Raw genomic sequence first — 24,197 nt, 5'->3', positions numbered from 1 at the left:
AGGGAAAGGAGCTAAAGAAAGAGAGACGATAATGCTACAAGAGGAAACACAGTAGAGCAGACAGGAGTGAACATAGATGAAGAAGACAGGAGGGACAGAAAGAAGCCCAGGACAAGAGAAAGCTCTGAGGTAAGAAACAAAGATGAGATTGGAGGTAGATCACAAGCTGTTTAGAGAATTCAAGCTTGGTGCCCTTTTACATTCTCAGTGAAACTGCAGGTGAAGTCATCTGCTAGGAGTTTGAGAGCAATGCTGGGTGCTTGACTAAGAGGAGTGAGTTAGAAACAGCTATCAAGGACAAGTGGAAGGGAAGATGATTAAAGATGAAGAAAAAAAAACCTGTAGAACTATGCTAGGATCCCATAGAAGATTGAAAATTCACAGGGCTAGAAGTAGCTTTTTTTTATATCTCAACTTTCTAATCCAGAAGACTCAAGCCTGTACATACCATTGCATCAGACATCTACAGCAAGGTTATCTACCTACATCCTACAGGCTAACTAAAGGGCACCAGAAGCTGATTTTGTATTCAAGGACACCTCTAGGGATGCTGAAGTTCATAGGGGCTGCCCCACAGGCCTTAGCATCCCCTGGTGCTTCAACTTCTGTTTCTGCTCCCTGTTCCCAGTCTTCAGAGGAGCTGCAAGGGCCCCCAATCTGCCTGGATAAACATGAGGCTCTCCCATGAAAGGCCATCCTGCCTGTGTTGGACACTAGAATTAGAGGCTATTCAGGCTTCTCTGAAACACAATTAAGGCCAATATTCTCTTTAGTAACCCTAGGTAACCTCTGAGAGAAAGCTGAAGGTTGGCAGTTTACTTACTGAGCCCCAGAAGATTCTCTGTAGCCACAGAGATAGGCAGGGTGAAGGCTGGTTCTGTCTGCTGTCAAGTTAGGATGGTTCCAGAAGCAAAATGTAATCAGAGAAATCCTTTACCTGGAAGTACTCAGTTTGGGGTTCATGAAGTAATTCCTGGCCATACTTAGAGGTGGGGTTAGGAAAAGTCCCCAAAAAATCAGCTGACCCAACTTCAGTTCTGTTGCCTAAGCAAAACTGACTCTACAAGTGGCTCCCTGATAGAGGATAGAGCTGAGAGCCTTAACCCTACCCACTGCCACACTGCACCTCAGATCCTTGGGACTAGTGAAGAAAAGCTTATCTAACCAGTGGAGTCTGAAAGACCTTGGCAATTTCATTAGCTTATATTATATAGGTTATTCAGGAAAGTCCTCTTTGATAAGGTGACATTGGAACAGCGATCTGGAGAAGGTGAGGGAAGGAATCATGCAGATATCTGGGGAAAGAGTTGTTCAGGCTGAAAGAATAACAAGTGCAAAAACAGAGTCTGAAACATTCCTTGAATATTGGAAGAAATAGCAAGGAGGCCATTGTGATTGCGTACGGCAGTCAAGTAGAGTGGTAGGCTATGAGATCCGAAATATATAAACAGGTAGGTGGAGGTGGGATAAAGTGAAATAGATTGTAGACTACTATAGACCATAGTTAAGAACTTTGGCTTTTATTCTGAATAAGAAGCCAGTCAGTAGAATGGTTTGGAAAAACATGGACTGATACACATTTTCAAAGGATCACTAAGACTGCTATGCTGAGAATTGACTGGAGTAGGGTAAACACAAGAGCAAGGAGAACCATTGGAGTCTATGGCAATAATTAAGGAGATGTGTAATGGTGGCTCACACCAGAGTAGTTTGCCGTGAAGGTGCTAAGAAGTTGTGGGATTCAGAGTATATCATAAAGGCAGAGTTAATCAGGCATACTGATGGGTTGGATGTAAGATGTTAAAAAAAGAAGAGGTGAGTATGATTCCAATGTTTTTGGCCTCATAGGTTGTTATGAGAATGAAATGAATTAATCCATGTAAAACATTTGAACAATGCCTGTCAAGTGCTCAGTGAGGGTCACCTACTATCATATTATTATTGAACAAGTTATGGTGGAGGGCAGTAGCTTTATGTTTGCTGCTTATAGTTATTTTCCAAAAAAAAATCTGGCAGCAGCTTAAGAAATATGAGGTTTCCCAGGTACCTTTATCTTCATGCATTTTCAGGCAGAATCACAGGGAGACTCTTCATCTGTAAAATGGGGATAGTAATCTTTACCTCATAGGACTGTTGAAAACTATAACAGTGTTTGTGGATGGTTTACAGATGCTCGGTAAATGTTATTCTTGCCCACCTGCTAGACCCTTACGACAGAAAGTATGGTATGTGGCTCAGCAGCATCAGTTTCACCTGGGAACTTTGTGAGAAAATTAGAATCTTGGTCTTCCCACCAATGACTAAATCAGAATTTGTGTTTTAACAGGATCTCTGGGTGACTTGTGTGCACATTAACATGTGATAAGCACTGCTCTAGAGTTTCATGGTTATCTAGTTTAACAATCTCTTCAAGTTACACACATGCAGAAAGGCAGACTAGAGATAGGAGATTTACCTGATTTTACACATAGAGTTTGTATCACCAAGACTCCTAAATTTCAAGCTAAGGTTCTTTCTACTACCCTGTAGTTTCAGGACTGTATGTAACTCAGCTTCTCTGGGTGACACAAAATGAAGAAAAAGCAAATGGTCCTTCTTCTAAGAACAGGCAGAATTAAGAAGTACATAGGGTAGCTGTTTTCATTTTAATCTCACGGATGATATCAAGGGACCTAAAATGTGTATATATCTATATTTAATAAACACTTGTATGCAATTATGTTTCAGAAATTGCTCTAATCTCCTTATGCATATTGATACTGTTCTGTATATTAACTCATATAATCCTCAAAATAATCCTATGAGAGAAGGAGCATTATTGTCCCCATTTTACAGAAGAGAACCCTGAGCAACCGAGTGGTTAAGTAACTTGCCTACGGTTACATAGCTAGTAAGGGGGAGATCTAGGATTCCAACTCAGGCAGTTTTTCCTCATTCTAGTCCTGAGCCCACAGTAGCAGTCTAAGTAGCCACATTCTTGTTTCAGCTCTAACCAGGGGATAGATATGGAGTTCATTTAGGATTTTTCCAACATCAGCTCTGGTCCTATTCAGCCTTTTTTCCATGAAAGGCTTTTCAGTCCCTGTATTGGGACTTCACCCTGAACTCCTGGCATACAGCTTCTGCCCAGACCAGGAAGGGTACCTCAGAGACTGATAATAACACATTGCTTGGTCCCCTTCTCCCATACTTTGGTTAAAGCTTTTTTTTTTTTTTTCCTCACTCTTCAGTGACGTTTTCTCATTCTCATCTTTTAATCCCAAACTATTGAAGAGCATTTGTCTTCTCTGGCTGTATATTATCTTTTAACTACTTCTTCCTGCCCTCCACCATTGCCCTTTTATCCTGTACCTCATAATTTGGCCTTTCATTCTATACTGTGTGCTGTTCTCTGACTTTGCAGTCTGTTTTATCTCCCCAACTTCTCTACAAGTTCTTCAAGGTAAGGGACTAGTAATATTCCAGAACTTTCACTGCTTCCTCTGAGATAAGATTCTCAAACTTCCAAAGTGTCATTACTGGAAGGGCCCTTAGAGACTGTGTAGTCCAACCCCTTAATTGTGCAGAGACCTAGGGGTCCAGAGATGAAGATGGGGTGGATCAAAATAAGAGCTGAATTTAGCATCCAGTTTTCCTTCATTTTAAATAGTATTTTCCCCGTTTCATGTCTCCTCTCCTTCTCCTGTCAAAATCCTACCTACCCTTCTGAACTAAGGGGTATAAAAAAAAGGCAGAGCCACAGTTGCGGTATGTGTTCTATGTGTTTGAAATTTTTTTACTTTTCTGCACTAATTCTCTGTCAAACTCCAGGCCTTCTAACTCATGCACAAACTTTGACAAGCTGAGCTGCATTCAGCTGTGAAAGTCACGAGAAAAGGAATCTGCACGGTGCCTTGACAACTTGACCCTTCCTCCATACCCACAGACTGGGATGGACCTAAGCTTTTGGCCTTCCGCCCTCTAGCTCCCCCCGCCCCCACCCCCTTCAGTCCCAGGAGCTTTGCAGCTCCTATCTTACTAGTGGCTTGATCACTGTTTACCCTCGCTGGGTTCCTCTCAGGGGCGGGATTTCTTTATGTAGCCACGCCTAGACACTCCAGTAGTCTAATCAGAGCTCCAGGAACCTCACGGGGCGGGGGAAGTAGGCTGATCAAGAAAGGAACGGAGTATGGGTTTGGGTTGTTGTTGTTACACGTGGGTGTGAAATGAGTGGAGCGGAACTTTGCAACGGATTTCCTCAACAGTGAGTGCGGTATGCAGACTAGGGGCTGAGGGATGGAAGCTGAGGGGGAGGGCAGCGTGGTGAGATGTCTGCTCTGCGCTGAGTTGTTTGTTCAGGAATCCCATTGTTCTGTCAAGATTCATCTGTTACAAGGTAAGTGTGTGGGAACACCCTCTGGTGTGGCAAGGTGGCTGGGACCTGCGGCACCTAAAAGTGAAGTACAGAATCTGGTCAGGATGACCCTGCTATGGTGCTGCAAAGTCAGAACGGTTGGGAAGCCCCCCCCCCCCCGCCCATCTGTCAATTCATCCATTTGTGTCCAGAAAGAGCTGTCTGAAGTACCTGGGACTCAGGATGATATCCCTAGATTCTTGGAAAGCCAGTTCCTGCCTGTGTAGGCACTTACTGGACTCTGATGGCCGCTGGGAACATGCCCGGGCAGGTCCCACCGCCTTGAGCATCTGGGGTTGGGAGATAAAGAACAGGAGATCAGGGGGAGGAGGGGGCGGATCAGACACGGAACAGAACTGCTGGCCTACCCAAGTGGCCCCTGGGCAAGTCAGAGCTTGTGTAAAGAGCACACTGACTTTGTTTGGGGACTTTCAGTCTATTCCTCCCCCCTCCCCGTGTTTCACTTGATCTTTTGCTCCTGGAAGCTGAGCCCAGGGCAGTGATATTTTGATCCTGCCTCACCCCAAACACTGGCCAAGGCCCTGGCAGCTGCAAGAACTGGGGGGCAAGAAGAGACCGGCCAGAGCTGGTGCTGGGAAAACAGACTGCAGGGTTTGATTTGAACAGGTATTGGCAGCATTGGCCAATGTCATGCAGGGTGACTGAGCCAGGAAAGTGTGAAGCATCTCCCTTAGATAGCTCCCCTGTCCCCTCCCCCACCGCAACAACCTTCAGTTCAACTTAACAGACTCACTGAGTACCTACTCTGTGCCACCATGTGTAAGACAGAAAGATATCTAAGTTGTGCCCACTGAAGCCTGACAGTCTTATCATGGGTATAAGAACACAGATATAAATTACACTTAAAAGATTCAGTCAAAATGCTCTAAAGTTGCCAAGTAAGCATCATATCAAGTTGAACCAGACAAAATCAGAAAAGGTTTTTTTTTTGTTTTTGAAATTGTAACACTTTCAGTGCTCCAGAGCCAGACTACATGGGTTCAGGTCCCATTTCCACCATTGATTAACTTGTGTTGCCATAGACAATTACTTCTCCCTCTCTGAACTTCTGTTAACTCCAGGCTAAAATGAATAATAATAGCACCTATCTCATCAGGTTGTTGTGAGGATTAAATGAGATGATCCATGTAAAATACTTGCACATGCATAGCACAGTGACTGGCCCAAAATACGCACTCGATAAATGTTAACTATTATTAAGATAGACCACAAAACACAGATAAGATTTCAACAGGTGGAAATAGGAGAGAAGGCAGAGAAAGAAACAGGAACAACTGCTTACAAGCAAGGAAGCTCAGGACAAGTGAAAAGAACACCAGCTGAGCTGGATTTTAGAGTACAATTGGGGGAAGAAAGTGGAAGTAAAAGTTGCCATGGTAGATTGTTGGTAAACCACAAAAAATTTAGGATGCTAGAGATTCGATTTTATTTGTCAGAAAATGGAAAACTATCGAAGGTTTCTAAGCTAAAGAAAAAGTCAGATCTGTGATTGAGAAAGAATAATTTGGCAAATGTGGGCCAGCCAGATTGGAATGGGAAAGCACAAGAGGTGAATATACCAGTTGCAGAGAGGGTACAAGGCCTGGAACTGAGGTGGTGGCTATGGGAATAAAAAGAAGGCAGTGCATTTATTTTTATTTATTTATTTTTTTTACACTTTTTTTTTGAGTTGGTGTCTCACTCTGTTGCCCAGACTGTAGTGCAGTGGCCGCTCCTGGCCACCTCAGCCTCGACCTGCTGGGCTCTGGAGATCCTTCCGCCTCAACCTTCCACGTAACTGGAACTACAGGCACGCGCTACCACGCCCGGTTAATTTTTTGATTTATTGTAAAGATGAGGTCTCGCCTGCCCAGGCGGGTCTCGAACCCGTGGGCTCAGGCAATCCACTCACCTCAGCCTCCCAAAGCGCGGGATTACAGGCTGAGCCACCGAGCCCGGTGGCAATGCATTTAAAAAGCATCACAAAAGTTGAATCTGCAGAACTTATGTCACACAAAGACTGAGGCACTACTGCATTTATTGTTCTTCCTTACAAGTAGTAAGCCCAATGAGAAATGGTGAACTTCTTCGAGCCTCAGTTTTCTACCTTGAAAAAAGAGAGAATAGTAGTCATATTGTAGTCTTGTTGGGAGGATTAAAATAAATAATCCCTGTAAAAGATCTGGTATAGTGCCTGACATGTAGTAGAATTTAATAATTTTCTTTTTATCCCAATTGACTAAAATTGATAAAAAATATTTTTACCAGTTTCTGCTTAAACACTTATAGAGGGAGGAGCCTTACTGCTTTTCTGAGAGAGGAAACCCTTGCCTGTTAAAGGTTCTTTCTTTTGTTAAGATGAACTTAAATTTTCCTGTATCTTGCGCCCAAATGTCCTAGTAATTCTCTCTGGGGCCACTCAGAGCAGTCTGATCTTCTTCCATGATAGTTTTTCAGAGATTCGATGACCAGAGACCAGCTCCCCATTCATCTTCTGTTCCTATGCCAAACAGCTTAGCTAATTCTACAATTTTTAATATGGCATGGTATTCTGTCCAATATGACTTAGATTTTGAACTACATAAATTGGAGAACACTGCAAAAGGAATACGATTGGTAAATGTGACAAATTTCTTTGTAATTCATTATTTTAAAAATTATTTTCCCCTGTGTGCCAAGTACTTTCAAATCTGTCCTCCCACTGACTCTTTACCCCAACTGAGAAAAGTGCAGATTTCCTTGTTTTAATTGTACAGGTGGACAAACAGGCCCAAAGAAAATGAAACTTGCCAGAGATTGTTTAGTTAATAAGTACCTGAGCCAGAACTGGAAGCCAGATTGTGTTTTTTCATTTTCTAGAGCTGTTTGGGTTTAAGATGATGACTGGGCAATTAGATCAATTCTGGCACTAAACAAGAATGCAAGAGGAGGTGGAACCTTCAATTGCCTTTCATCAGTTATGTCTTCTTTGAAAGAATTCTTCTCTTTAGATGTCTTCTTTACCTGCTCCACTTGACTGTCTCTTGCAGAGAGTGAGACATCTTTTGGAACCATTCCTCAGTGCTAAAACATGATATTGAAGCAGAAGCTGTTTTCACTGCTTTGTTTCTAGAGACTGGCTCTACCTTTGTATTCTCTCCTTGGGAGCATAACGGGAAAGGGTGTTGATCAGTTTCACCATCAGTCTGTAACAAAAGAATACTATTGTTTTGTGCACATAGAAGATATGAGGATGACCTATGTCTGCCTTTGATTAGAGTTAACTGTATATATTTTCTGTGTTTCCCACCAGGCATAGTCTCTAAAAGTGGAGAACATGCTTTATCACTTCTGGTTTTCCTCTTGCCACTAAGTTCTAATAGAATGCCTAGCATAGAAGATACTTGTCAAGTGGTTTTTGGGTGACCAGAAATCCATCCTACTTATCCTGGGATGACAACAATTGTGATATTCCCTCAAATTATCCAAAAGACATCATGACATTCTCAAAAATAAATGAACAAACATGCAATATATGGTAGAATCAAACAGTAAAATGTCCTACTTTCAGGAGGTTGTTAGTCACCATCATAGATAAGCCAAAAAGAGTGACCACTGCTACTTCTCTTCGATGAGCCACCTCTCCTTGCCCACCCTTTGAAATTGTTCCTGTTGAGGGTAAAATGAGCAGATATTGGGTTGTAGGGCTTAGGAAAAAAGAAGCTGGAACCTTGGTAATATAGACAATGAGTAATCAGTCCTAAAGCTAGGCCCTTTGCTCTCTTTATATATGGAAAATAGACAAGCTACTGGGCCTTTAGTATGGAGACTTGGATTATAGTTCTAGCTCTACCACTGACTATTTTCTGAGACTCAGTTTCCTCAACTGGATATTCAGGGAATGAGTTTAAGTTGTTTTGAAGAAGCCTTTTGGGATTTCATGATTTTATGTTGCCAATTATCTGATAGTTTAATGTTTAACCAGTTAGCAAAGAGGAGAAAAAAATAAATCATAATGGAATGTGCTGTCTTGTGAGTACTGAGATGCCTGTTATGAAAGGAATTCAAGTAGAACTGGATGGTATTTCTTTCCTGGGCAACAAGTAGCTGGGATTAAAATAAACTTTAAACTCCCTTTTGACTAAGATTGTCAGAGTCTGAAAATGGTTTCACAGAATGTGCATTTACATATAAGATCATAGGCTTCTTGTTACCAGTTTTACCTTTCCTCCACAACCCCACAAAGTCCTTAATCTTTCTCTTTTGGGGGGAGCATCCTACAAAAAAAGAAGAAGAAAAAAAACAAGAAATATTTTGGCAGTAGTATATCATCCTGTACAGGTAGGCCTCATTCTGTAGGCCTCATTCTATTTCCCCAGTCTTTTTGTAAGAATATGGGCCTGGGTTGTGTTTGAAAATGCCCACTGCTTTGTATCCCTGTGCTTTGTATTACATGGACTGTGCAGAAAAGACAGAATACTTGATTGCTATGAAAAAAACAGGACTGTTCTTATTGACATCTTCAGAAAGACACAGCTATTCCAGATTGCATGATAAATTTTAACAGAATGGAGAGAATGTGGGGCAAGACCAGCAAACATGAATAGAACTCAGAAATGGAAGCATTTGACTGTGTTTTATCAACTTCCCAGCCCTGCAAAGAAATCATACCATGAATTCAATTTCAAACTGGGACCACATAGCCGAAAACTTTCTTGAGAAGTGAACCTCTTCATTCCCCACTCCCAGTACTGATAGTGGGATAACTAATTTTTATGATACCATAATTTTATGGCATCTTGTGGTGGTCGATACACAAATAAGTGATTCACTTTCGCTAGGGCAACAGCAGAACAAAGTAAAGGCTTTGGATATTAGCTGAGTATTGGTCTGACCTGTGGCTTGTCTCCAGTGCCCTTTGTACCTCAGCTGTGAGTGGGATAGCAACGACAATCATAGCAACTTCTCATATGTGTAGCACAATCTAGAGTTTCCAGAACACTCTTACATACATTATCTCATTCTTCCCTTGAACATCATCCAGGGGAATTTCTGTGCCTTTGCTCCCACTTGGGAAGATTGTTTCAACAATGATTAAAAGGATATTTTCCCCTCAAAATCAGTCCAGAGTTTGATAGTATTACTATTTCTTTTATTAATTATATCTCTATATTGGGGCTACACAGTCCTTTTCCCCCTCCCTTTAACAATTATTTTTCAGCAGTTGCTAAACACTGAAATATTTATATTTATATTTATAAGCAAATATTTATATTTTTTAGTTTTTTTTTCTTAATAAACAGTCTTCTAAATTTTAGTTGTCTTCTGAGGTTTGAGCTTTATTTGTTGTGAATGTGTGTGCATGCACACCCATGTTTTGAAGGTGTAATAATTATACCCATATGGTTAGTATTTGCTTTTGGTTGAATGGAAGTGGTCCAGTTCCACTGATTATCAATTCTATCTATATGGTGATAATGGCCTTTATAAAGTTTTTTTTTTCTTTTTCTACCTCATCGGGGGCATTACCTCTTGCACTGCACACTGGAATAAAGACAAGGTTAATAGGTGAGACTAATTTTGCACAGCTTCATTTTTTTCTGTTGATATGCTTATATCAGATTGCTGGACAAGATGTTGCTATCTCTAACAGTTAAAATTATTCAGCCACTGTGGAAATGGAGAAAGAAACCCACTAAAAACTCTAGGAACCACCTGTGGTCTTTGAATTATTTCTATTCCAGGCATAGATTTTAGCATACTTGAACAAAAAAGACAATTTACAATTATCACATTCTCACAAAATAAAATAAAAATAAAGCATCCTCACTTCTGACATTCTCCATTTCCTAGTAGCAACAGTTGACACTATTGCTGACTCCTTACTTCTTCAGATTTTATCCTATACTACCATATCCATGTTATATTCTTTATTCCCTGGCTTCTCCTTCTCAGTTGCTGCTGGTTATTCTTCTTCCTGCTTCGAATATGGGTGTCCCTCAGTATTTTGTTCTTGGCAGTCTACTTGATTCATCTAAACAAATCTCTGCCATGTTGTACCTAGGCCAGTGGTTTAGTCTAGTGCATAGGGTTTTTTTCGTCGTTGTTCTTGTTTTTTAAGTTCCGCAGATGATTCTGTTGTGCAACCATAAGAAAGGATTGTTATTCTGGTCTTTGTATGCATTTGCCTCATCTCCAGCTCCAACCTATGTTCTACATATTATAATTGCCTGCTGGGTACAACCACTGAAGTGTTCCTGTGTCTCCTCTATCTCTCCATACTTAGAATGATTGAAAAACAGTGTATTGTCTTTTTGTTCTACCAAGCAACACCCTTTCACAGTGTTTATGATCCTGGGGTTTTTCTAGTTTCTTAGACAGGAACTCTCAGAATCTTCTCTCTTTTTTTCCTCTTGGTTCTCACTTTGTAAAGTCTGTATCTCCCACCATCATTTCCTTTCTATTCCCATTGTAGTCACCCTTGTCCTGACTCATGAAAGCTTATATAGTAACTCTGTCAATTTGTTATTTAAAACATAATCAATTTAATATTCAGAAAATGCTTTTTTTGTCCGCTTAAAATATCACCTAAGAAAAATAAAAGTCAGCCGGGCTTCGTGGCTCAGCCTGTAATCCCGCGCTTTGGGAGGCTGAGGTGAGTGTGTTGCTTGAGCCCGCGGGTTCAAGACCTGTCCGGGCAACTTGGAGAGACCTCATCTCTACAATAAGTCAAAAAATAAAGCAGGGTGTGGTAGCGCGCACCTGTAGTTCCAGCTACGCGGAAGGCTGAGGCAGAAGGCTGAGGCGGAATGATCGCCGGAGCCCAGTAGGTCGAGGCTGCGGTGACCGGGAGCTGCCACTGCACTCCAGTCTGGGCGACAGAGTGAGACTCCAACTATAAATAAATAAATAGATAAATGAATGAATGAATTAATAAACAAACAAACAAACAAGCCAAGGCTAGGAGAATCTCCATTTCTTGTTGTAAAGTTCCATACTCCCTTGGAAAGCATCCCAGTTTCATAGGTCCTAAATTACCTTTCAGTCTAACTTTGTGTCTTACTGACTAAATAAACTTAGGGCAACCCTTTCTCTCTATGCCTTGTTTTTTGTTTTTTTTTAATCTGTTACTTCGTGATAATAATCACTAGCTTCCTTCTAAGGTTATCATGAGGATCCATTGAACTAACTGATGTAAAACCCTTTACAGACTGTGAAATCTTGCATTCAGGAAGAAAATTATTTCCATTATTCTGTAGATTTTTACTATTTGCTCATTCAACACATATTTATTTAGTGCCTACTGCGTGTCAGGCACTATTATAAGCCTGTAGATGAGGTAGTAAACACAGTAGGCAGCAGGGTCTCATGGTGCTTACATCTGATATGTCCAAAGGTCATGAGTGCTGTGAAAAAAAAATAAAACAGGAAAGGGGGTTAGGGAGTATGGAGAGAAGGTACAAATGTAGAAGAGTGGTCCTAGACGCCTTAATAAGAAGATAGTATAAAAACAAAGAACTGAAGAAGATGAAGGAAATATCCATGTGATGTGAATATCTGGGGAAGAACATTCCTTTGAGTGAACAGCAGATGTGAAAGCCCTAAGATGAGAGCATACCTGGTTAGTTTGAAGAATAGCAAGGTGGATGGTAAGGCTGGAATGAAGAGAGTAAGGGGAAGCGTAACAGAGCATAAAGTCGAAGAGATAATGGGGGAAGTCGAGGTAGGCATATCATCTAATATCTAAGACGTCACTGGTCATTTTCTTTCTCCCTTCCTTCCTTCCTTCCTTCCTTCCTTCCTTCCTTCCTTCCTTCATTCCTTCCCTCCCTCCTTCCTTCCTTCCCTCCTTCCTTCCTTCCTTCCTTGTTCCAACATACAAACTCTTTATTATATACCATACATCACTACGCACATTTTATGTTTATACATACCCATTTCTTGATGGGGTTATGTCCAAATGCATTTGAAACTTAAGTTTTATTATGATTGAAGGAAAGAGACACTGATAGATTTTGAGGTGGAAATATCATGCTCTAACATGTTTTAAAAGAACCATCCTCTTTTATCTTTATCTCCTATTCTTGCTAGATAAAGAAATGGGTAGGAACCAGCCTACTCCTCCACCAGATTCCCTGTGAAAGTCGGGAGTGGGAACAGAAAAACTTGTTTTGTGACTGCACCTTATATTCAGGTGAAATGGAAAAGGTCAGAGACAAAAAAGCCCCTGGAATAGTAATTTTCAACATTGGTTACCTGTGTAAATTCCATGTGCTCGTGCCACACTCCTGACAAATTACAACAGAATTTTAGGAATGGGACCCATGTATCAGTATTTTTGGAGCTCTCAAGATGTAGCCAAGACTGAGAACCACTGTTTTAAGTGATTGTTCAAACTAATTCCCTCATGGTACAAATGGGGACTTTGAGTCCAGCAGTGGTCAGGGTTATTCTCCTGATGGCTGGTCCTGGGACCATTTACCATACTGAACTAAAAAAGTAAATGCAAAGTACACAAATAGTGACGTAGGAGGAAGATAAGGTGTTTGGTAGTTTGAAAGTAGGTTACAGAAAAGAGAAAGCAGCTGGGCTCTGTGGCTCAGCCTGTAATCCCAGCGCTTTGGGAGGCCGAGGTGAGTGGATTGCCTGAGGCCACGGGTTCGAGACCCACCTGGGCAACTTGGTGAGACCTCATCTTTACAATAAATAAAAAAATTAGCCGAGCACGGTAGCACATGCCTGTAATTCCGGCTACTTGGAAGGCTGAGGCAGAAGGATTGCCGGAGCCCAGCAGGTCGAGGCTGTGGTGGCCGGGAGCGGTCACTGCACTCCAGTCTGGGTGACAGAGTGAGACTCTAACTCAAAAAAAAAAAAAAAAAGAAAAGAAAAGAAAAAAAAGGAAAAGAGAAAGCTGGGATAGAGGTGGTTCTGGGTCATGTCAGAAAAGAGGAGGCTGAGAGCAAGCACCAAATGGTAAAACAACACCTGGATTATCAATCAAACATATGGAAATGATGAGGACACTATACAGATTAGAAACTTAATTTGCAAAGAAAGGAGGATTCTCAAGGCTGTTGAACAATTGCTTTGATTTTTAATCAGTTCTGTGCATGTGGGTGGATGGACTCACAGGAGAGGAATGGGCAGGGCATGGACCAGCTGCTGTCTTCCTCACCCTTTTTAATCCCACACCTCCTGCACTGTCCAGACAAATAACCTAAAGTCCTGAGTTCTTAATTTAGGACTGTTATCCTGTCCTGCTTACCCATACTAGATAGAGAAAGCATGTTTCATCCCACAAGCATGTGTGCAAATTGAGAAGAGCAGCAGCCGCAAGCTGCAGCCAGAAGCAGCTGCACCCCAGCAGCCTGAGTACCTCACATCCCACAGAAAGTTGGCCAGCATCAATTATTCAGGGCACAGTGAGCTAATGTGGGGATTACTATTAATGTCAGCCTTATTGCTTCTCTTCTACCCTGCCTGAATTCTTATCCTTCTAGGCATTTGGGGGAGAATTAGGACAAGGGAATGGGCAGGAAGAGCAACCATATGACAAAAGCTGGCCAAATAAGACTCTATAGTTGTTTATCCACTTGTCAGCCCGTTTGATTAAAATTATATATATATTACACTTGCAAGATAAATTTGGGTGAAAAGTTAAGGGAAACAAATTATAGTTGAAAGCTTGTATAAAAATATTCACAGCAGCTTTTAGAAAGTTTTATTTGGGGGTTAACTTAGGCAACATCTATTGGAATAATATAGCGTAGTTCACAGTATTTTTGTTTTGTTTTGTTTAATTTTTGTTATAAAGATGCGGGGTACTTGTCAGAGTTAGGTATATGAACATTGATCATGCAGGTACCCTTGTTGATGAGGTATGCTCCTCCCTTCCCTAGCAGTTTCCCCGAACTGCCAATCCCCTCCCCGACAGTTTCCCACTACTGCCAATCTCTTTCTTATAGCATTATAATTGTTCAAGGTCCGTTTATGAGTGAGACTATATGGTACTCTGTTCTTTGTTTCTGTGATAAATCACTGAGTATGATTGACTCTAAATCCATACAAGTTGCTGCGAAGCCCATATATTTGTCCTTCTTTATGGCTGCATAATATTCCGTTGTGTATGTGTACCACATTTTTTTATCCAGTCCAGCTTTGATGGGCAATACTGTTGGTTCCATGTTTTTGCTATTGTGAATAGAGCTGCAACAAACATACGTGTGTAGGTATCTTTTTTTGTAGAATGACAAGCTGAAGAACCTTCTTTTAAAATGAGATATAATTCACGTAGCATAAAATTCACTCTTTAAAGTGTTTAATTCACTAATTTTAATACACTCACAAAAGTTATACATCTACCACTACTATCTAACTCCAGGCAATTTTCATCAGCTTATAAAGAAACCCATACCCATTAAACAGTCACTTCCCAATTCCCCTTGCCCCCCAGCCTGTGACAATCACCAAATCTACTTTCTATCTCTAGATTGCCTATTCTGGGCATTTCATGTAACTAGAATCATAGAACATTTGTCCTTTTGTGTCTGACTTCTTTCTCTTAGGATAATGTTTTCAAGGTTCATTAATGTTATTGCATATGCTAAGTACTTAATTCCTTTTTCTGGCTGAATAATATTTCATTGTATAGAGAGACCACATGTTATTTGTTCACTCATCAGTTAATGGATGTTTGGGTTTTTCCCACATTTTGGCATTATGAATAATGCTTTTGTAACATTCATCTACAAATTTTTGTGTGGACACATGTTTTTAATTATCTTGGTTTATATATACCTAGGATATCATGATATGTTTCACATTTTGAGGAACTTTAAAACTGTTTTCCAAAGTGGCGGCATCATTTTACATTCTTGCCAGAAATATTGAAGGTTCCGATTGCTCAATATCCTTGACAACACATGATTGCTTTTTAAAACATATTATAGTCGCCTTAGTGAATGTAAAGTGGTATTTAATTGTGGCTATTATTTGCATTTGTTTTATTGCAGATGATACTGAGTGTCTCCATGTGTTTATTGGCCATTATGTGTCTTCTTGGAGTAATATCTATTTAAGTACTGTATCCATTTTTTTTAGAAACAAGGTCTTCCTCTGTTGCCCATGCTGAAGTGAAGTGGCATGATCATGGTTCACTGCAGCCTGGAACTCTTGGCCTCCAATGGTCCTCCTGCCTCAACTTACCGAGTAACTAGGACAACAAGCACATACCAATATGCCTGGCTTTTTATTTTATTTTTTTTTTGGTAGAGACTCAAGGCCTCACTATTTTTCCCAGGCTCTGCATCCGTTTTAAAATTAGGTTATCTTTCTATTTTTGAAGTGCATAGGTTTTGTATATATTCTAGGTTGACGTATCTTATTTAGACACATGATTTACAAGTCTTTGTCTCTCATTATGTGGATTGTCTTTTCATTTTCTTGATAGTGTCCTTTGAAGCACAAAAGTTTTTAAATTTTAAGTTTTAAATGGTATTTATATTTTTTTCTTTTGTTTCTTGTGTTTTTGGTGTTGTATCTAAGAAATCTAATCCAATGTAACACGGATTTCTACAAATAATTTCTTATAAGAAAAAATTAAAAATTGTGGAATTTTTGTATCTTCTTACAAAAAAACTTTTATCAGAGTTTTATAGTTTTCTCTCTTACCTTTAGTGCTTCAGTCCATCTTGAGTTAATTTTGTATATTATGTGAGGTAGGGATCCAGCTTGATTTTTTTTTTTTTTTGCATGTGGATATCCAGTTGCCCCAACACTAGTTTTTGAGAAGACTATTCTTTACCTGTTGAATTTTCTTGACACTCTTTGAAAAATCAGTCGAACATCATATAACAACTTTATTTATAATGGACCCAAATTAAAAACAGCCCAATGTTCATCATGAAAAAAATCTATAAATTGTGGCATATCCATATAGTGGAATGCTACTCAGCAATGGTAATGAACAAACATTACACACAACATAATAGATAAATATCACAGACACTTTATTGAGCAGAAGAAACTGGAAACAAAAGCACTCATCTTGTATGATTCTAATTAATGTGAGGCTTAAGGACAAATAAAACTAATCACAGTGATAAAAAGCAGAGTTTAATTACCTGGGAAAGGGATGGTATTGACTGGGAAGGGGCATGAAAGAACCTGCTGAAGTAATGGAACGTTGCTGTATATTTATCTGAGTGGTAGTTACATGGGTGTATACATATGCAACAATTCATCAGTTCACTTAATCTTTGTGTTCCTTACTGTGTATATGTTGTACTGTAATCAGAAATCAACAAAAATCCCAGCATGGTGCCCACGTTAGGCTTTTAGAGCACTTCCACATTACCTCATCTGATATTCAAACTACTCCTAAAAGCTACACAGATAACCCAGGCAAGTTGGAGGCAGTATTTCAGGGTGTAGCCTCCAAACAGTACAACTGAGTGGGTGGAAGGCTTTGGTAGAAGCAAACCCCATCATGTGTTATTCTCGAGAGAGTGGAAATAAGGGGCACCTGACATTTCCCTTCCTCACTCCCCAACCACTGCTAATGTAAAGATGTAATGAGAACACAATCCCAAGTCATAGTTAGGGTAAAAAATATTTTCTTGAGCAGCCACAATTTTAGGTTGTGAAGGTGAGAGGGATTGTTCTGTAGAAAATGGTGTGCTGTTTAATAAAGTCCCTGATAACATTCTCACTTATTTGTAAACATAATTTTATTTCATTTCAGAAGCAATTGTCTCAAAAAAGTTTCCAAACCTTTGTTGAATAAGTGCATCTTGTAAACAGGATATCTTAATTAAAAAAAAAAATCCAGTGAACATTGAGGACAATATTGCTTTTGGCCAAGATGTCTTAGTTACTGAGGGTATTGTAGGGAATCCAGTCCTTAAGCCTCAGGTTACTGGTGGCTGTAGTTCATGAGGAGGTACTTGCTATAATGGTACTACGTCTCAAACATGGGCTTCATGCTCCAGCTGGGATGGGTCAATAAAGACGTTTAAGTGCCTTTCCCTTTTCTTCTCCACAAATCCCAAGTGTGATAAGTGTGCACTCCTTTTATTATTTCCCACTTCTCTTAAAAGAAAAGGGAAAGGGAATCTACCAATTACCAAGTGTTTCATATGTATCTAGCACTATAGTAAGCTTGTTAACATGTATTATTATATTTAATTCTCTCAATTACTATGAAAGGTATTATTTTTAAAATCTCCATTTGTAGATAAACTGATGCTGAGAAAGATAAAGCAATTTACTCAAAGATACACAACTAGTAAGCTGCAGAGTTAAGATTCAAGCCCAAGTATATATGCACCCAAGAGCATTGTGCTTTTTTAGTATAGAGTTAACTACCACTGTTTAGAAAGTCATTATCTGAGAAATAAATAACCTAAACACACATGCATTGTTAACCATAGTCCAGGCAACATAACCTGTCAGTAAGCTAACAAATAGCAAGCACTGTTGAGATATCCACTCTGTGCTAGGTGCAGTACTAGGCACTGGGCCTGAAGTGGTCTCTATTCTTGGAAACTTTATAGGTTTGTCTAACATTAGATGAGGAATGACAGATTACTTGATGGGTACAGTGTACATTATTTGGGTGATGGTTGCACTAAAAGCTCAGACTTCACCACTAAAAATAGGCATGTAACAAAACTTCATTTCTATCCCTTACATTTATTAAAGTAAAAAACAAACAAAAGGCAATTGTGTCTGCTGTAGGACACTGCTGATCAGGGGAAATATAAATTCTGACTTTGTCCCTGGATAATGGCATTTAACCCTTCTTAGACAGTTTTAACTATATGCTCCGACTTCTTTAGAACAATCCAGGGCATGTGGTTTTGTTCTCTTTAATAAAGGTGATTTGTTAAGCTTGTAATGAAAGATAATTTTATTTTTATGCTTTGAATAAACAGTGCTACCAAAAAATAGAAAAAACCCTTTGTTCATTCCCTAGGACCTGATGTGGGAACTTGGCAAGAAGCCTGCTTGCCAAGACAGTTTTCAAAGTCACGGTTAGAGGGGCATGTTAGAGTTCATGCTGCAGATGTTTATTAGGTAGGTGGGGTTTTGGAAACCAAATAAAATAGGATATCTCAGACCCACAAAGACCACTAGGAGCTTCTGTGGAGATTTTTTTTACTTTATTTTATTATAAAGATGTGAGATACAAGTAGACTACATAGGTAGTCTATGTGCAGGTGAAGTTTGGGTCATCAATTCTTCCTCACTTCCCCTGGTTTAGTATCAGAGACCCTTAGTGATGTTATGAACTCCACCTTCCCCGCCACACAGTGCCCCACTACTGCTGATCTTTCTTGTGGTATTGTGACCCACTTATGAGTGAGAACATGTGGTGTTTAGTTTTTTGTTTCTTTGATAGATTACTGAGTATGATGGACTCTGAATTTATCCAATTTGCTGTGAAGTCCATAATTTTGTCCTTTATGGTTGCATAATACTCCACCATGTACATGTACCACATTTTAAAAAATCCAGTTCACTTTCAATGGGCAGCAGGGTTGGTTCCATGTTTTTTGCTATTGTGAATAGTGCTGCAATAAATGTGCGTGCACAAGTATATTTTTTTGTACAATGGTTTGAGTAATTCTGAGTATATTCCCAGGAGCGGGATAGCTGGTTCATATGGAAGGTCAATTTCTAGTTCTTTAAAAAATCGCCACACTGTTTTCCAAAGAGGTTAAACTAGTTTGCACTCCCACCAACAGTGTAGAAGCGTTCCCTTTTCTCCTCACCCTCGCCAGCATCTGTTGTTTTTCTTCAGTGAGATTGGTCATCATTATATATATATATATATATATATATATATATATATATATATATAGAGAGAGAGAGAGAGAGAGAGAGAGAGAGAGAGAGAGAAACAACTGTAAACTTTTTTTGTAGGTACTTTAAAAATATATTGTATAATATTATATTTTGTGGAACCTACTTGAATGATGTAATTTTTCAATGTTTTATTTTAAGATGTCAGTTTGGATAATGTACCACAAATTATGTTCTTTGTAATCCTGTACGTCTGTGACAAAACATTTCGAGATCAACTTATATGTGTGAGCAGGTACATAGATTTAGAAAAAAATGTTTAGGAGTTGTGAGAACAAAAACATTATGAATTATTGACAGAAATAGTCTGCTCAATACTCTGGCCTTGACTTTCACGTCTTAAATGATTTATACTGCCTCTGGTATACATTTCTTTGACATTATCTTAGATTTAGCAACTACCAGAATCTTGACCAGTACTAAAAACTAAATTCACAATTTTAAGCATCCCACCTTCTGCCCAACACCACCTCTTGGTCTAGCTCACTGTATCCTCTACTCTGACTGAGTGGTTTTTCAGCACAACTAAGACCTCCAAAATGTTTCCACCAAAGCCAACCACCCTTTCACCTTTTCAGGTTGGCTTCAGCCTCTGCCTGACTCAGATTCCATGGTGTGCCTTGATAATCACCCACTTGCATTCCTTCTCAAATCACTTACTCCTATCCCTCCCTCAACCCTGTTTATTTTATTTTTTATTTTAAAGATGTGGGAAACAATTCAGGATTAAGTACATAAGTGGTCACTGTACAGGTGAAGTTTGGGCCTCCTATTGGTTCTCACTTTGTCTGATTGGGGATCAGGTACCCTTATTAGTGTTATGTGCCCTCCCCTTCCCCTGGGAATGACCCACTACTGCCCAATCCCTTTCATGTAGTATGATGATAAATGTTCAGGGTTCACTTATGAGTGAGACCATGTGGTACTCAGCTCTTTGTTTCTGTGATAGATCACTGAGCATGATGGATTCTCCAGATCCATCCAAGTTGCTGTGAAATCCATAATTTTATCCTCCTTTATAACTGTGTACAATTCCATTGTGTGTATATATATACCAACAATTTTGTTATCCAGTACACTTTTGAGGGGCAGCACGGTTGGTTTGATGTTTCTGCTATTAATAGTGAACACTATAATAGTGCTGCAGTAAACATGTATGCCCAGGAATGTTTTCTTGTAAAATGACTTGAGTTCCTCCAGGTATATTCCCAGAAGGGGAATTGCTGGGTCATATGGAAGGTAGATTTTAAGATCTTTTAAAAATCATCACACTGAGCCGGGCTCGGTGGCTCAGCCTGTAATCCCGCGCCTTTGGGAGGCTGAGGTGAGTGAATTGCCTGAGCCCGCAGGTTCGAGACCCGCCTGGGCAGCGAGACCTCATCTCTACAATAAATAAAAAAATCAGCTGGGTGTGGTGGCGCATGCCTGTAATTCTGGCTACTTGGAAGGCTGAGGCGGAAGGATCGCTGGAGCCCAGCAGGCCGAGGTTGCGGTGGCCGGGAGCGGCCACTGCACTCCAGTCTGGGCGACAGAGTGAGACTCCAACTCAAAAAAAAAAAAAAAAATCATCACACTGTTTTCCACAGAGGTTGTACTAGTTTACACTCCCACCAACAGTGTAAAAGCACTACCTTTTCTCCACATCCTTGCCAGCATCTGTTGCTTTTTGATTTATTAATCATGGCCAATTCTATACCTAGAAAATCCAAGAGAAACTTTCAAAAACCTTCTTGCAATGATAAAGGACTTTGGCAAAGTCTCAGTGTGCAAAATCAACATGTAAAAGACAGTCACATTCTTATACACCAATGACAAACAGGCAGATAATCAAATGAAAAGCACAATCTCATTCACAATAGCAAAAGCAACAACAAAAAATAAAGTACCTTGGCATCTTCCTAACCAGAGAAGTGAAGGACCTTTATTACAAAACACTGCTCAAATAAATCAAAGATGACACAAACAAATGGAAAATATTCCATGCTCATGAATTGGAAGAATCAACATTGTTAAATTGGTCATCCTACCCAAGGCAATCTACAGATTTAATGCAATGCCCATTAAATTACCAGCATCGTTCATCTCAGACCTAGAAACAACAATACAGAAATTCATATGGAAACATAAATGACCACAAATAGCAGAACAATCCTCAGAAAAATAGATAAAGCAGGAGGTATCACACTTCTGGACTTTAAACTTTATTATAAGGCTACAGTAATCAAAACAGCCTGATATTATTACAAGAACAGGCATATAGACCAATGGAACAGGATAGAGATTCCAGAAGTAAAATCTCAATTTCTCAACCAACTCATCTTCAACAAAGCTTCTACTAACAACTTCTGGAGAGAGGTGAATTTATTCAGTAAATGGTGCTGGGAAAACTGGCTGACCACATGCAGAAGACTAAAGCAAGACCCCTACTTATCACCATATACACACAAAAAATATATTTTAAATCAATAAAAAACCTAAATGCAAAACCTCATACTCTAATAACCTTAGAAAATGCAGGAGACACCCTTATGGGAATTGGAATTGGCAATTCCTGATCAAAACCTCAAATGCCCATACCATAAGAGTTAAGATAGACAAGTGGGACCTCATCAAACTGAAAAGCTTCTACAAAGCAAAAGAAATCATCAAGAGAGCAGAGAGACAAATCACAGAGTGGGAAAAATATAAAAATATTTGCCAACTGTATACCTGACAAAAGCCTAATATCCGGGATCTACAAGGAGCTCAAATGTGCCAAAAAGAAAAACAAACAAATAGCCCTATTACAAAGTGGGCAAAATATATGAATAGACACTTATCAAAAGAAGACATATGAGCAATCAGCAGATACATGAAAAAATGCTCAGCCTCAATAACCAACAAAGTAATGCAATTTAAAATCACACTGAGATACCACCCAATTCTAGTCAGGATGGCCATCATCAATAACTCAATGAACAACAGATGTTGGAGAGGATTCAGGGGAAAGGGAACACTTCCACGCTGTTGGTGGGAGTGTAAACTAGCACAACCTCTTTAGAAAACAGTGTGATGATTCCTAAAACATCTAAAAATCATCCTTCCACACAACCCAGCAATCCCCCTTCTGGGAATACACCTAGAGAAACTCAAATTACTCTGTGAAAAAGATGTCTGCACACACATGTTTATTGCAGCATTATTCACAATAGCAGAAACATCAAACCAACCATGCTGCCCCTCAAAAGCGTACTGGATAAAAAAAAAATGTGATACATTTACATGATGAAATATATGCAGCCATAAATAAGGAAAAAATTATGAACTTCGCAGGAACTTGGAAGGACTTAGAGCCTATAATACTGAGTGATCTATCACAGAAAGAAATAACTGAGTATCACATGTTCTCACTCATAAGTGGGCCCTGAAGAATTATCATGGTACTATAGGGAAGGAATCAGCAGTAGTGGAAAACTACCAGGGGAGGGAACAGGGGCACACTTCATCATAAGTGTACCTGATCTCAAACCAGGTGAAGTGGGGACCAATATGCGGCCCAAACTTTACTTGTACAATGACTATTTGTATACCTGACCCTAAATTGTGCCCCACATCTTTAAAAAAAAAATGAACTCATTCCAATTGATCACCGTTAATAAGTCTAAAAAACAACAGATACTGACGAGGGTGTGGAGATTCTAGATACCTGTATCGGAATCTTATTTCAAGAGTAGGGCCAGTTTTTGTTTCCTGCCAGTGTTTTTCTGTTTTTGTGGGTCAAAAAAAAAGGATACAATAGAGGTTTCCAGAGTTTCTGAACAGTATGTTGACACTTCCCATGGTGCTCAATTACCTTGTCATGAGGGTTGTGAAACCGCTGATGGTTTTTGTCTTCAATGAGTAGGGTGCATATCAAGGGGAGAGGAACATAAGGAAGACACCCTGAGCCAGTAATCAAAACAACACAGAAGGGAATATGTTTATCTTGTGTAAAACTGAATTTTGTATCCTACTTTCTTCTGAATGAAAAAGAATGGCCCAGCTGATGGTGGCAAATGGTGCACTTAAGCTGTAATGTCAGCCAGAATGATTTACCCCCATCTCCATTGAAGACTTTTGAGTAGAGAAACATTGGCCTCTCAAGGTGCATATGCACGTTCTCCTCTCTTCTGACAGGAAGTACACATTTAGAACTTTTGGTATTTTGAGAAACTATTTGAAATTTGAGTAAGAGAATCTTACCTAACCTTTCTCTTTGAGCAGGACAAGCCCCACCTGTCAATTACTTGAGCCTCCCTCATTAAAATTCCTTTTTGTAGAAGACTACTTTTCTGCATCCTTTGTATAGTTCTTCAGAAACTTCAGGATGGCTTGATGGACTTTTGCTCATTTAATTCCCTCAAGAGCTATATAAGGTAGATGAGGAATGCACTGTCCCTTTTGTTTCAATCAAGTAACTGAGACCAGAAAAAATAAAATGATTCATCCAAGATCATAAGCTGAAATGGGAAGAGCCAGATAGAGGAACCAAAATTCCAGTTGGCCTTGCGTCTTTCCAGTTTTAGCACTAAAAGTCCCATGTCCCGAGAAACTTCTTAATCTTGAGCAACAAAGTTATTGGCTACTCTATAGCCAGGATTAGAATTCATATCTCCCAGTTCTCAGTTCAATGCTAGTGATACTGCCCTATGCCACATGTCTTCCAAAAACTATTATCCGAGTAATGCTTCCCCTTCTCTACACCTTAGTGCATCAACATATTTCTACATACTGAGTCATCCTCCTCTTCCATTCTGCCTAGGACAGGAGCAATGGCAGCCAGTGGTCCTCAGAAGTACTGAAGACTGAAGACACTGTTGACAAAGGAAAAGAGGTTTCAGCTTTCTCATCTGAAAAATAAAGATGATAATCCCTATACTGCTTAACTTACAGGGATGCTGTGTAGATCAAATAATAATAGATGGGAAAGTGCTTTCTAAAC

The 24,197-nt window shown here is 39.7% G+C and overlaps 1 protein-coding gene across 3 annotated transcripts in view; it reads left to right on the top strand.

Moving 5' to 3' along the window:
• The first annotated feature begins 4,184 nt into the window (after positions 1-4,184).
• EDA2R (ectodysplasin A2 receptor) overlaps positions 4,185-24,197 on the top strand; it is a 44,480-nt gene continuing 24,467 nt past the window's right edge. For 2 of the 3 annotated variants that reach the window (XM_008054586.1, XM_008054587.2), the window contains exon 1: positions 4,188-4,243. In XM_008054586.1, the coding sequence (XP_008052777.1) occupies positions 4,206-4,243 (38 nt within the window). In that variant the 5' untranslated portion in view covers positions 4,188-4,205. Of the gene's footprint in view, positions 4,244-24,197 lie in introns of all 3 variants that reach the window. The other variant, XM_021710660.1, reaches the window with a different exon arrangement.

Source organism: Carlito syrichta, unplaced genomic scaffold (assembly GCF_000164805.1).
Source record: "Carlito syrichta isolate Samal-C Ts95f unplaced genomic scaffold, Tarsius_syrichta-2.0.1 Scaffold296798, whole genome shotgun sequence".
Classification (NCBI taxonomy): Eukaryota; Metazoa; Chordata; class Mammalia; order Primates; family Tarsiidae; genus Carlito; species Carlito syrichta.
The sequence above is the reverse complement of the archived record's forward strand: the minus strand, read 5'-3'. Positions and strand labels throughout refer to the sequence as shown.